The 15124-nt window shown below is 36.3% G+C and overlaps 1 protein-coding gene across 8 annotated transcripts in view; it reads right to left on the bottom strand.

The window, feature by feature from the left end:
* LOC131425287 (neuroglian) overlaps positions 1–15124 on the bottom strand; it is a 101269-nt gene that overhangs the window by 37393 nt on the left and 48752 nt on the right. For all 8 annotated transcript variants that reach the window (XM_058587045.1, XM_058587047.1, XM_058587048.1 and 5 more), the window contains one exon: positions 12660–12786. In XM_058587045.1, coding sequence (XP_058443028.1) covers positions 12660–12786 — 127 coding nt within the window. The remainder of the gene's footprint in view (positions 1–12659; positions 12787–15124) is intronic.

Genomic DNA, 15124 nt, shown 5'->3' with positions numbered 1-15124 from the left:
CGAGATATTCAATGAACAAGTTGAAAGTTGCCGTTTTCAGCTATGCAATTCTTCCTTCAGAAAAAAAGACTTTCCCGACCGCTAAAGTCAAACAATCATTCTGAAATTTTCACTGAATAATCTAAACTAATTTTCTAAGAGATTGTCAGTTGGGATTTTTGATATTTGTCACCGTTTCTGAGAAAAATCAGATTTGAAGCGTGAAAATAACCCTTTAAAACACCCTAAAACACACTGGCCTCAGCCCTTAATTGGTATGCTCTGATCTTGTGTCATGCAAACTCGGAATTCCATGTTATGTCGTTTCCCCATGATAAATTGACAACTACCCCTGGATAAATTTTGGATGCTGAAGATTAATTTCTAATTTATATTAGATGATCTCGTTCACATCTTGTTCAACATCAATGGCTCGAACAACCCCATGAGGCTGATCCTTATAGTTTTTGTTTTCAAAAACTGGTTTTAGGACACCTTTTTACCTTCTCCAAATTTGCTTGAAATGATCATCTGCACATTTTTTTCGAAGTTACTTAGCCCCTGTGTTGGTCCTGAGCGAAAATAATATTCTTATCTCACTTTTAGCGGGATTAATTACATAAAAAAAATTTCCCAAAATATGGTGCATATCATTCTGAGCAACTTTACTGATGTACCTCGAAAACCACGTTTTTAACGTGTTAACAATTAAGACCGTAAAATTGGGCTATTGAACCACTGTGCACTAAGTGGTTTAAAACAGATTTTTTATATATGAATAAATATAACTCTAAACCAGTGTACAATTTACTGCAGCCAGAATATAAATCTAAATCAACTATAATCTAGATTGCTTAAAAAGCCTTGATTGCTACGTTTTACGTTGGAAAGAAACCTGGAATTCATAACTTAGTTGCGATAAAATATCCACTCATAGAAAAAGGGGTTAAGGCGGTCTAATCATTGAAGCTACTCTATGTGAAACAGTAGAAGCATTTTGATGTAAAGTTTGAATAGATTTCTATTCACTAGGTCGCTTGTAGATCCATTCGGTTAACATTTTAGACAACGCAAACCGAATTCCGTACATCGATATACTAATGGAAAAATGATGTAACCAAATTAACACATCATCATCTTGTCTCTCAAGAGATATTTTTAACATAATCTACATGACTACGAAACGATTTTCATCTCTTATCCCAACAATAGCTTTCACTGAAAATCATCCCCGTAATAAGGTGTGAAACAAGTATATGTTTACAAGAGGAAAGAGAAATAACACTTCGTTCTGAGTATACATAGACGAGGCCCTATTTTTATGTAATCCTTCAACTAAATATTTCATCAAGCTAGTAGCTAACCCTAGCTCCAGCTACGCGAACGGAATGACTCACAATAAAGTGAATCACTTTAATGCTTCTCTTTCTTTCAGTAATCATCGGCCCTTGGCGGGCAAGGAGCGAAACAGTCATATTTTAAACTTCATTAAGGAGGGCACGTTCCGAATCCATCGAAGAAGTTTATCGCTTCGCTTGCCCCAAGACTGACCTGAAAACGATTGCTTTCGAAACCACGACAAGTGCCTCATTCGCAGAAGAAAAACAACGGAACAGAACTTTTGCGGCGCTAAGCTGGGGGGGGGGGGGAATTGTTTGGGTGAAATATGATCGACACGGACGTTTTAAGATGGGGCAAAACTTCAACTCCCTCCCCATTGGATTCCACCCCGTTGGGTGGGGCTGTGCGGATGAAGATTTTACGGCCGGCATCTGATAGCAACTGTTCCGTGAAATTAGAATGACGGTCAGTGTAAACAACGAAGAAACGCCGCTTCGCCATTACTGAGATGTAATTTGACCCTGACTGTGCTGCTACTAAATGGCAGGTATTGAGTTTCGGAAAAAATATCTACGCTCGTATTTAGGTCACCTAGAAACATAATGCTTAGAACGCCCGGTGAACGACCAGAATTAGGTTAAAACCGGGGATAAATAAACGATATAATAATAATAATAATGCTTAGAACCACCAGATATATTCCGACAACAGCGGGAAAAATGTTTCTGTTAGACAAGTATGATTCTATTTACAAAGAGAGTGCGAGAGCATTTTTTTCACTTTTACACCGAAATTGTTGCGAAATTTGTGGAATGCAACTTTCAAGCACTTGGTTATTCAAACGCCTAAATTTCAAGAATGTGAAGGCGGAATCTCTATTGTAATTGTATGTTTGTTTTAGAACTTATTTTCAATTTCTTGATTTGAGGATGGAAACGATCCAATTTCTGCCTTTCCACTATTGCAACCTCACAAGAGGATGGTGAAATAAATTTTAGCAATAGTCATTTGGAAACCAATTTCTCAGTAATAAATCTCCAGTAGGAACGTCACAACTGAATGAATATTTGAAATCTAACCGCAACTTTGTTGACATCATGGCAACCAGCTGGCACGTGTTTGATTGTGCTTTTGGAAATTAATTGCCCTTCCTATTTGGTTGCGGTTCTCACTTCTAAGTGGTAACTGAGCCCAGCGAGTTGAACCTTTCTCTAGTACCAGTCAGAGTTCTCGAAAAACGATCACAATAGGCTAACTATTAATGGATTTTTGCTCTTTCTCTTCTGGTATATTCTCACCCTCGAACCGACCACTTTTCTGCCTCATAGCGCCCATATATAACACATATTGATGACGAGTGTGAAAAAGCATTCTCTCAAATGCCAGAAAGAAGGGGGAAACACGGAATCAGCAGATGACGCTGGAAGGCACTAAGGTAAACAAACAATACCAAACTGAGCCGATTTGCTACAATTTGTGAAATTAATGCATTGGGAATATTAAACTTCCGACGCGTGAACCCTCGAATTAGGTGTCCGGTAAGTTTGAGGAACTCGGTTTCCCATGGTAATGTGATTTTCGGGTTCGGAGGAAATTTATTTCATTGTCTACTCTGTCAACACAAAAGCTAGTAACATCCGTTCCGTAGGATAATGTTCTCTGGCAGTTCATCTTTATTAGAGGGCATTAGAATTTACGGTAATGAATAATTGATTGCGTTTCTGTAGGATTAATTTAACGGTTTCTGTTACCGAGTTTCTCTTAAATGCAGGTGCTAAGTTTTGCGTATAATATACTTAGAGAAGCTGAACTACTATCATACTCAAATACAATTTTCGCCGTTTTCTAATAGATTTGTTTAGGGAAAAGTGTCAAACAACGAGCTAGAACATCTGTCAACGTTATCGCATCGAAACATTCATGGATGTCTATTTGCATGTCGATTCAAAATGTTACCTTTGAGTCGATTTCTCGTCATTTGTATTTCATTTGCAAATCATAGAAAAATCCAGCTGGAGCCCATCGAATGCTCTCAAACATGCACGGTAAGTCTGTTCCTTGTGAAGGAATGCTTGAGAAAGAACATATTGCTATTGAAGGCATAGATGTGTAGGTAATAAGATTTTCGAAAGCTCTGAATTCATGGAATTACTTGATCAAGATGATTCTCACGTCTGCTTCAGTCAACAATAACCTAACAACTGAAAGAATAGCAAAGACAGCAATAAAACATTACCAACCTTTTATGATGTTTCCAAAAAAAATAACAATGTTCAGTGTTAGTTTTACTAATAATGTTTAGTGATAGCCATTAGGATCAAGAGCCGTACCAAATGATCCACCTGTTTATATAATGATGTCTCTCTCATATTCCACATATTCTCATATACATTCTTCGAAATACATTCTTTTGACTATTGAAGAAAAAAAACAAAAACATTTGATTGGACATCATCTATCATTTCCTAAAAATTGGCACGATTTGAAATTTAAAACACAATTCCTCCTGTAATTCTGGAAGTCTGATGCGGATAAAATTCAATAGCAGTTTATAAAACCATAACACCTTTCATTCCAGTTTGTAGGAATCAGTTCTCTGAGAATATGCAAGTGTTTTTGACCACTATTTCCGGTACTTTCGGAACCTGAAAGAGTTTTGAGCCAAAATTGAAAAAAAAATATTTTGGCATCGCTTTAAATGACGGTTTGAAAAATTTATCTTATTGTGTTAAGATAATGTTTAACGTTTTAAACTTATTGTGACTCCGGAATCGAAAGTCGAATACGGATAAAATTCAACAGCAACCAACAGACACAGAGAACAGACATCGAAACTCAACAGTGTCGACAGTTGTTGCTTCAAATTTTAAATTTTTCACGCACTTTATCCTGTAACTCCGAAGCAATCTATGGGAGTACAAGAGATTTCATTTGAATCCTAGTCTCTGAAAATTGGTACAGTCATCTTTGAGAAACATGAGTGAGTTCCGTTTTGAAGTTTATGATCTCTATTTCCGGTACTTCTGGAACTGGGAATTGGTATAGCGGCAGAAATGCAAACCCGTGAACGAAAGAAAAGTGAGGGATTACTTCAAGCATAATGCGAACCTTTCCATGCGGGACGTGTCCAAGAACGTCAATTCTTCCTTCTGATTCATCCAAACCGATAAACAGAAGAATAATGCATCTTAATAGACGATGAGATGTACATTAAAGCAGATACCAAACATATCCTGAACCTGGAATTTTTGTCGGAAAGTATCAACTGTTACGGAGAAGTTCTGGAAAAAGAAAGTCGACAGATTTGTGAAAAAGTACGCGATGTAGTAGGCGATTTGTGAGTGCGAAAAATTCCGTAAAGCCGCACTTAATGACCGGTGATGAAGTGGTACGAAGCCATGTTGTCTTTGCGTCGAAGGACGTAAATCCGCAAAAATCGCCCGATAGTAAAATTTTGGGCGATTAGGAAGAGGAAGTTCCGAAAAACAGGAAAATTTTCTAAAAACAACATTGGTTTGAAAAAAGTGTGGATGACAGCCAGGGCCGCCGAGAGAAAAAAAACGCCCCCCTCCCTTCGTTTATTGCAAAAAAACGACTCAACTCTATTGTGGAGAATTGAACGAGCAACAAAAAAAAAAAAGATCCCAAGATATGGTTTGATTATGAGCTATAAGAAATATTCTTCAATCTTCGAATTTCCGGGCCCTCGGAAAAAATCCAGGCCCTGATGGATTCCCTTCTTTCTTCTCGCCTTTCGGCGGCCCTGATGATAGCATAAACAGACCTACACACACAAAAAAAAAGAATTTTACAGGTGACTTAATTGCTCATACGATGTGATGTAATTTATAAGGACCTTATTTGTCAAATGAAGGAAAATTTCATGTGTTTAATATTAGATTAGCATGAATTTTTTACTGGTTACGACTGTAACTTGCATTCTTCTAGCAGGTGAGACTGTATGAATTCACCTTTTACCAGTCAAGCAGATGTGTGCTTCTGTGGCTCAGTCGATTTACAGACGTACTCAGTGATCCAATGATTCTCGGTTCAAGTCGTGGTGGTCGCTAGAAGTATTCTTTTTTTTTATTTCATTGAATTTCATGTCATGGAACAATATTAAATGACGCTCCAACTAAGATGTAAAATTACAGAGTTTTTTAAAGTGTTTAAATATCCCAGTTTACGGAGACGCAGACATGAGAAATTGGTGCTTGAGAAACTGGTGTACTTTTTCCAAATTTCTATCGTGGTTGGGTGAAATGCGCAGACAAGTTTAGGCATAGCCAAAGATGGCTTTTATCGTATCAAAGAACGCTCACTAGCAACTCTTCACACGATTTAATCAGTGCCAACAAAGAGAGACGGATATCATCGCAGCAAAAAAAATCGGCATGGTTAACAATTTAACATAGCATAGACACCAGTGCGAGAGCGAATTTCTCACGATGACCTGTCTGAGAATCAAAGGTTAGCACGCTGCTGTGGGGATTCTCTCTAAAGCAACAAACGGTTCCTTATTCTCGTTTCGCGATCAGATCCTATATGGGCAGTTGATAATTGCGATTGTTACTAAAGCCGCTTATTCTAACTATGTGCATATAACCTTCACAGAAAGAAATAATGAAATTCACACGACAAGTAAATCAGTAGTAACATGGAATAGACATGGGTTGAATCGAAAGTTTGAATGAAAACCATCATCGATGCAAAACTAAATTGAATTGAGTTGAATTTTCAATGAAAAGAACTGTATCTTTCAATTAACGCTTAGTTTTGCGATTAAATTATATTGAAACGTACAGAATTGTGAAGTAACTTTATGTTTAATTTCCTGCTCCAAATATGTGCATGAAAAAAGATGTAAATTCACTAAATTTTTTTATCTGTGTTTGTATGAGTTGTGTCTATGAAAATGTATGTGAATGCTCCACACAAGGGTTTTGAAATATTGCAACCTAGTATGAGAATCATCAAGTCGAATCATCGATTCGATTTTCTGCGATAATTGTCAACTTGCTATTTTCTCTTGGTAAATTCCACACAGCACCGATCAATATCAGACTGTATTTTTTTTAGGGACCGTGAAATACTCAGAGTATGAAGTGAAGCGAAGAAATGTAGAAAAATTCTCTCACGGTTCATGCATTGAGAGACACGAGTTCTTGAAGCATCTTCTACCGGATTGAAAATGTTGTATACAATATAGATAAATATCGATCAGCTTGATTCATTAAAATGACATATTGAAATCATCCGAAAGCTTCATTTAACAGATAAAGTACGTGTATTAAGTATTCATAAGATCATATCCAACCATTTTAAATTACCAAACAAAGGTCAACGGAATTCTCGCGCATCTTAATTCGTTATTGTTCTCATTATATTATTACTATTTACCACGAAAAACGCTTAATTGGCTACCGAAACAAAATATTTATTTACTTGCAATCTGGAGTGTGACACGTAACCTCTCCCATCAGTTATCAGGACATATAAAAACATTCATAGGTGATTAAACAAATATGTATTTTCCTACTATTTATTCAATATACCGATCTATGTTATCTCAGTTATTAACATTGTAATATTAACGGATCTTCGCGATAGTTGATTTTTATAATTCAACTTATAATATTCAAAGTCAAGAAATAACATGGAAGTAGAAACTTCCTCCTGCAATTGTCGGCTTTTACGACATGGAAGCAGGACCCCAGTTGTATCCGGGTTGGCGGCTGAATGCATAGGGCGCTGGACTTACAAGCCAGTTGTCTTATGTTCGAGCCCCGACCAGGAAGGATTCTTAGTGTCAGTAGGATCATATACCAGCAATGCAATGGTTCTGTACGCTGAGAATCGGTTGCGAAGTCTGTTGAAATGAAAGGCTAAATTCCACAAAAGGAATGTAATACCAAAATTTTGCTTTTTTATCGTACTGAATATCATCATACATACTAGCAACTTTGCACGACGAAGATTGGAAAGTTTATGTCACTGGACTGCTGCCAACCAGGCTCTACCAATCATCATATATTGAGTGTCTGACAGCCGATCTGTCATAACTTAAATTCTCTTGATATTACATTCACCAGGACGCTCATTGATTGCCGATGCGATTGATATTATCTTCATTTCTCCTGCCACTGCATGATTACGATGTGACTAAATATTAATCAAGCAGCATAAACATTGAATTAAATTCATTTACACCAATAAACTCCGAAGTCCGATGATTTTTTGCAAAGAACAATGAACTTCATCAATTTATGTTTATGTTAGTACTCTCATGCAATTGTTTTACTTCAACAGGGAACTAGGTTTTGCACGATGACCACTTGAATAAACTACCAATGAACTGCCGATGAATCAAGTTCACCTTTTGACAGCTATCAGTGGTTTGTTTACATATCTATTAACACGTATTCAAATTAGAATGAACGCAATGAACACATAACAAACCACTGATAGCTGTCAAAATTGATTCATTTTGTTCATTTTTGTGAGGTTATGTTATGTTCGTGCAAAACCTAATAGGAGAATGAGAGACAAAAAAAAGTCGTGTGTCTTTTGCTGAGTATACTTCTACTTGGTCATAGAACTATCGAGTATCTCATTTGACAGACACTTTGACCGTACCGATTACAGTCGACGATGATTTTAGTCAGTCTGTCAAGGTCATTTGACATGACTGATAATTTGCAACTCTGGTTAGCTGGTTTAGCTTAAGAAAACTAAACCAATCTGGGATAAAAAATGTTTAGGAAAAATTAACCCTTTATTTGAAAAAATCTACAACTCTGCGATAATTTTAATTTTGATACGTTACTCGGTATGTGAACCATTTTCGTAATGACGGATTTAAGGGATGGTCAACCAGGAGATTGACAGTACTCATTATCCTCCTCCTGACAGATCCAGCCTAGAAGCGGAGTGACACCCGACGTCAAAAAAGTATACGTAAGAATAGATCAACTGGGTTCTGGATTCCATGTTGTGAATGGATTTATCGGATAAATATAAAATAACAGTGATTTTACTCAGACCCAGTTCAATGCTATACTGATTCAGTTTCTCATCAAGTCTGGACTGATGATATTAAAGTAAAAGATTCTAAACACAGATTAGGCGACTTGTACCATAATGAACTGAACACCATTTATTTATTTGGAGTCTATTCCTTAGACATAGATGAAAAAAGCAATACTCGAATGCATCGTTTTAAATTCTACGGCAGAATTAAGTTACGCAAAGTAATAAATTTTTACTTGAGCTATTTTGAAACCTCAATTTTCTTCAGTATAGTTCAATATAATAAAATACCTGTACCTAACGCTTGCTGGATTTCGTGGAACAAAACTTGAGTGCTCGTAAGTGAGATATTTTTGGCAACCCGTAATGGGAGAACCCTTTTAATTTTCATTATAACAGCGGAAGTGAATAATAAACAGCTGCCCGTGATGAAGGCAAGAGGGTAAACAATAGTTGATTGAAGAGAATAGAATCAAGGGCGATTTCTAATAGAAAATGAATAACCATAACTCTGAACAAAGGTGAAAATTTGATTAAACTGCCTTTAGTTGTTTGTATCAGCGATATTGCTGATACAAAAGAAGTAGATCAAGTATCTATGTAAAGTATTAGGATCACGTTACAGCGACTTTAATTGTCGTAAAAGAACCTGCTGTCACCCCACCAAATAGGGGATTCGAATTGAGCGTAAAACCAACGGCAACAGCCACAACAACTCCAATTCGGCTTGTACCCAATTCGTTCCGCTGAAGGCATTTCATCTAGGGGCCGAGCTATGACATATGGTCAACGCCGTACTACCGGGAAAATGTATGCATTTCGGACAACAACAATTTCAATTGATCGTTTGGTTTCGTGAAGCGTGGAAATGCGTGGGCAACTATAACAGCTTCGACGTTAAAATTATGTTAGACCATGAAACATTACAACTGCAGATTCGGTTGGTTTTCAATGCAGCTTTGGTCGGTTCATGATTTATGGTGTCTTAATTGGCATAGGCTCTAATATTAGGGCTATATAGATTTGCTCCCTTTCTTAAATTAATTATTTATATCAATTTAAAATTACTGGATCATTTCTAATTTGATTCCATTTCCACAATTTAGAATTAATTGGTCTTAGAAGGTGTAGACATAGAGCAAACAATCAGAAAAAGTGAACAATACCTATTACTAAAATTTCCAAAGTTCGATGATAATTGGTGAGTAATTTCAAAACAGAAAAGGTATGAAACACGGGATTGATTTGTTCCGATTTGGATGTAGGTTTGTACAAGTCTTCAGGGCGGCACAAACCATTTGTTTTGCTGGGATCTAAAGATCAATTTGACTCAAGACTTCAAAATGACGAATGTTTTCTAGCATGCATTTTCTTCAAATAGTTGCAACACGGGAACTGTTAATTGTATAAAAAATAGTGTCCGAAAACAAGTTGAAGAAAATCGAATGGGAATTCTAAAACCTGTTTTAATCCACCTAGTGGTGTTATGATGCCTTTCTCATATCAATCATACTATCATATATAATACTGTGGTATTCTTCAAAATAAAACGGTTTGTTTGATCGTCTACTGATAAAAACTATCAATTGGAGAAGATTTGAGGTCGATTTAGAAAACTTTTCAGGGTTTTCCACCCTTTTCAGTGATGGTATATAATTTTTACCACACTTTACCCTATATTTCCGGATCCGGAAGTAAGATCCGGATGAAATTCAGAAATTACGTATGGGATCACAGGATCTTTCATTTGAACTTAAGTTTGTGAAAATCGGTCGCGCCATCTATGAGAAAAGTTAGAACACATATTTTCATTTTTTTGCACATTTTACCCCATAACTCCGGAACCGGAAGCCGGATCCAAATAATATTCAGGATTTTTTTATAGGACCACAAAACCTTTCATTTGAATCCAAGTTTGTGAAAATCGGTTCAGCCATCTCCGAGAAAATTTAGTGCACTTATTTTCACAATTTTTTGGACATTTTACCCCATAATTCCGGAACCGGAAGTCGGATCCAAATAATATTCAGGATTTTTTTATAGGACCACAAAACCTTTCATTTGAATCCAAGTTTGTGAAAATCGGTTCAGCCATCTCCGAGAAAATTTAGTGCACTTATTTTCACAATTTTTTGGACATTTTACCCCATAATTCCGGAACCGGAAGTCGGATCCAAATAATATTCAGGAATTTTGTGTGTGATCACAAGGTGGTTTCTGTTTTCTTTTCGTTTCATTGTTGTTCGAAGTCTCGGAATCATTGCTAGTTCCATAGTTTGTGCCTTGTTGTGCATTGATGACAGTTGCTAGTTGGTTCGATGATAAAAATTCTTTTGTACGGGAGTACTAGGTTCACTAGTTACGGTTTTCCTTGTCTTTGGTTGAGTTGGAGCAGTTTCAGTGCAAGGTTTACCGTCTTGAGCGGGTTTTTCACAAAACTGACATGTGAACAACGTAAACTACTAGCGATTTGCAAGGATGATTCCCGTCCTGTTGAAAAATCACGTAAGATGGAATCGCCTTATGTAGTCGCATACGTTACACTCGCACGCCATTCCGAACACAAAGGAAAATATTCTACCTCACTTTGAAATATGCGAAGCCTGATCACTTATTATCCGTTTTTGGAATAGCTCTTTTAATCATTCTTTGTTCGTAGAGTTTCCTAATATTACCTCGAAGATCGAGAATTCGTATAGTTAATTTGAATAGTTATAGTAGCTTGCCACGAGATCTAATAAATCAAATCAGAAGTCCAATCGAACTTTTCATTACATTCTCATCTTTAATGAATTTGAAATTGGGTTGTCGTCGAATCCGCACATAATTTGAATTCACCAATTCCGTTGCGAGCCTAAATTCGTTCTATCGTAATAACTACACTGGAGTTCTGGAAACGGTCTCCATTTGCCCAAAATATTGAATTATCCACGATGAAATAAGGCCGTATGATTTATGAGCATTCGGTAGATTATTTAGATTTGTTGATTGCTTTTCTGTTGGAACCCTCGAAACAAAAGTGGAACAAACGAAAATGAAATACTCATAAAGAAAGATTTATTGCGTTAATTGGAAACAATAACGAATGAAAATACGAAGGAAAAACCGATGTTTGATCAAATGTACTAATGCTGATCGCAAATTTTTCTTCCATAAATATTCCAAGCGTATTCTTATCATATTTGCATTTCAAAATACTCAATCGTATATGAAACAGGAAACCATTATATCAAAACTAATATACATAATAAGTCGTCACACAATGCAGCACCATTTCAGCGACGGAACTGAAAATAACGTCTGCCCGGAACGTTTGCCTCTGACTAAAGAAGCCGCCTTGAGCCGAAAGAAAACAAAAAAATGACGTCTAGTCTGGCTGGAGTCGAGCCTCGGCAAGAGGACAATGGAAAATAGTTTTCCATAGAGTTTCCCCAGACGAAACAATATAATCGTGACTAATGGAGAGCAGCTTCCACTGCCGGTCGAGTCCAGAGTTCCGGATGGCAGGCAGACAGACAGTTCGTCTATGTTGATTTTTATTTTCAGCGTCGTTTGCTGCAGACTACTCCTTTCCTACAGGCTGCAAATCGAATCGATGGGTTGAGTGAAAGCAATTCGAACGCTTATGGAAATTCAGTTTTTTTTTTCTCGGAAAGAGAATTGCTTTGATGATTGAATCGTTGATGTCCGATATCTCATTAATTTTTTTCCCGATTTTAAACTTTCTCCTTTCCATATTTCCAATTACAACGCATTATCGTGTCGTAATGCGTCATAAGTTCCCAGGATTTTGAGCAGCAAACTCTCCTGGGAACAAATCTGAACAGTGTAAGCCGCATTATGAGCAATTCATAATCCTCAATAACATCCCCCTGATTACGGTATCCCATACCGTTAGGAGGACCGCCCTAACTTTGCTCCTTGTTGGTGCAAAATCAGTTTTCACAGTGAAGGGAGAATGCGTAAAATTGAGGAACAATGAATAAATTTAGGCGTGATACACCAAGTCTATTTATGATTAAATTAAATTTTGATCAAGGCGTGTTTGAGTATCATGCTGTGATAAGAATTTGGAAATGCGCAGCTAAATTTAAGCTGCCTTCGTTTCTGAAATGATTTGATACTAAAAGTCAAGCCAGTTCTAGGAGCTATTGAATGAAAAATGAATTTCAATCTGGAATTAGATTGTATATCGGTGGGAACCAAAACCACAGAAATTAAATTTGTGAAATGACCTGGGTAGAACCGAGTCCTTCTGAGCAAGCTACTAACCATCAGAAATCGGGAGAAGATTTGCCAGTGTTACATACCTTGGTGTCGGTTCACCTTCTGCTTCACATTCAACGATGAAGGGCTTGTCGTTTTCGCTTGGCTGGGCCACCTGAAAAAGCATCTCGTCGGTTGGGGGCTGCTTGATAATGCGAGGCGGTGAGTGAACTGCAACGAGGTAAATATTTAAATTATAGTATTGATTTATTTTTCACAAAATTATGAACAAAAGTGAATATAGAATATTTGAATTTATATTGATGATCACTTAGGGGCACGAAATGTATTTTTTTCTAAAGATATGCGTACGAAACGGAAACGACTCATGTCGTCGAAAATCAGTTCAACGAATGTTTAGTATTTAGGTTTCTTGTGATTCTACCTATTGTATTTCAGTCATGTTTAGAACACCAAACTTTCTCCGAATCATCCAAAACAAGAAAAAAACGGAACGAATTCAATTCTGAAAATAAAATTCAGTAATGGTTCAGAGTATGTGGAATGAAATTCGAACGTTTTCAGAAATTCGTTACTCATTAAAGCAGACTTCGTTTGGATAACAAGTTGGAATATTCAAAGAAGCACTGGCTCTTTTTATCGTTCTAACTTCCACTTTCACTTCAGTTACATATCATTTTCCTTGATCCATTTAGTTCTTTTGACGTGAATACGTCTTACTTCACTAAGCGACGCTATTTCATAATTCATACTGCGGAAGAATGGGTAGAACTTAATCGTGAATATCTCGAGTGAATATCTAAACGCAGCAACATAATTATTTCTCCATTCCATCAGAAATATGATCAGCAATTTATGATTAAATTTTAAACAATGTGAGATAACCACAGTTTACTTATATATTTATTTCTCTCAAATTTTTCAAAACAAAAAAGAAAACTCATCACGCTTGCTTGCTTGCTTTTTTCGCATTCGGACGACGGTTTAGACCCTGGTTCTGATTCAGCTGAGTCCTGAACCTCACTTAAGGTTTAGAACTTAGTTTCAACATGTAGTTTCAGAATTTAGTTCAAGAATACAGGTCAAGATTAAAAATAAGACTCCTGGTCCTGAATCCTAATTCTAGATTGTGGATTCTTTTTTTTGACTGACTGAATTCAGTATCTTTAATCTATGTTCGGAATTCGAATCCAGAATTCTGATTCAGGAATTCAAAATCTTCAAAATTCTGAAACAAAATTCCAGATATGAGTTCTAGACCTTTATTTGAAACAAAATTTTCGATCTGAGCTCCGAACCTGACTTTTGGAACTGACTTCTAAACTTCTTGAATTCAGTTTCAAATTTTACTTTAAAAAGTTTCAGAATTTACTTCCTGAATTCAGTTTCAGAATTTTATTTCTAAATTCAGTTTCAGAATTCAGAACCCGGAACTCAATTCGCATCTTGGGTTTTGGAAACTGATTTCAATTCCAATTCAATCCAATTCCAATTCATGTTCAGAACTCTGTTCTAGAATTAAAGTGCAATGTAGTCCCAAAAGAGCATGCAAAATATTTATCGCTTGAGTTGAACGAATCATCGCACAAAGCATAACAGGCAAAACCAACACATAGAAACCAACGATATTTTCAGTGATTGAGCGCAGTGGGTTTACCACACGTTTTGTTGGTTTGTTAAAGAGATTCTTATTGATCCGTAATGGATTTTTGAATAGTTTGCAATTTGAATATATCCTAATTGTTATTGATTATTGTTACACTAGAAGTATGTACTATTAGTATGTATAATTGACTAACATGAGACTGTATGTATATGTATTGGCTAACATACTAACAATGTACATGCCTGAGTTTAGTAGCAAGCACAGATTCTCCTTCTAAAGAACACGAAATCATTCATGCCGGTATCTTTGACAGAACCAAATAGTAATTCACTGCATGAAAGAGCGAGGTCGAAATTCCTTATCGATTAAAAAAATGTTGAAATATGAAATTACTGGACATTCAACGAGAACAATTTTACCAAATAAATACATTTTCCATAAGCGTATATTTTTGAATTCTAATTCTGGCACCAGGTTGTATGAATTTTATATACTTCAACCTCCTAAATACACGATATTACTTGGCTTGAATTTATTTCATTTAGCAGCCTGTCTAGGTAAATTTTTAGTTTGGCTGCAATCTGAAGGAATATCTATTATATGATATTACACAACAAAACAATATTGCTTCAGCAACATCAATGAAATTAACTAAACAAAGTTGGACATTACTAGCATTATAAACATCAATTACCTTAGAAGATGAACGATTTATAAAAGCAACTTTATTGTATTCAGCTCATTATTATTTCAAAACAAAACCCAATGTTGCGTAAATTCGTGTCAATTTTTATATGTAATATTTGCTCACGATATAATGCCATCGAACCCACCGTGCATTTTTCACACCACCACCATACGAAACAGCAGCGCGCAAGCAATACAGAAAATCGTAAAAAGTTTATGAAATTAGCTGGAAACTTTTTCAAATTTCGGTTATTT

The sequence above is a fragment of the Malaya genurostris genome, chromosome 1, assembly GCF_030247185.1.
Source record: "Malaya genurostris strain Urasoe2022 chromosome 1, Malgen_1.1, whole genome shotgun sequence".
NCBI lineage: Eukaryota > Metazoa > Arthropoda > Insecta > Diptera > Culicidae > Malaya > Malaya genurostris.
The sequence above is the reverse complement of the archived record's forward strand: the minus strand, read 5'-3'. Positions and strand labels throughout refer to the sequence as shown.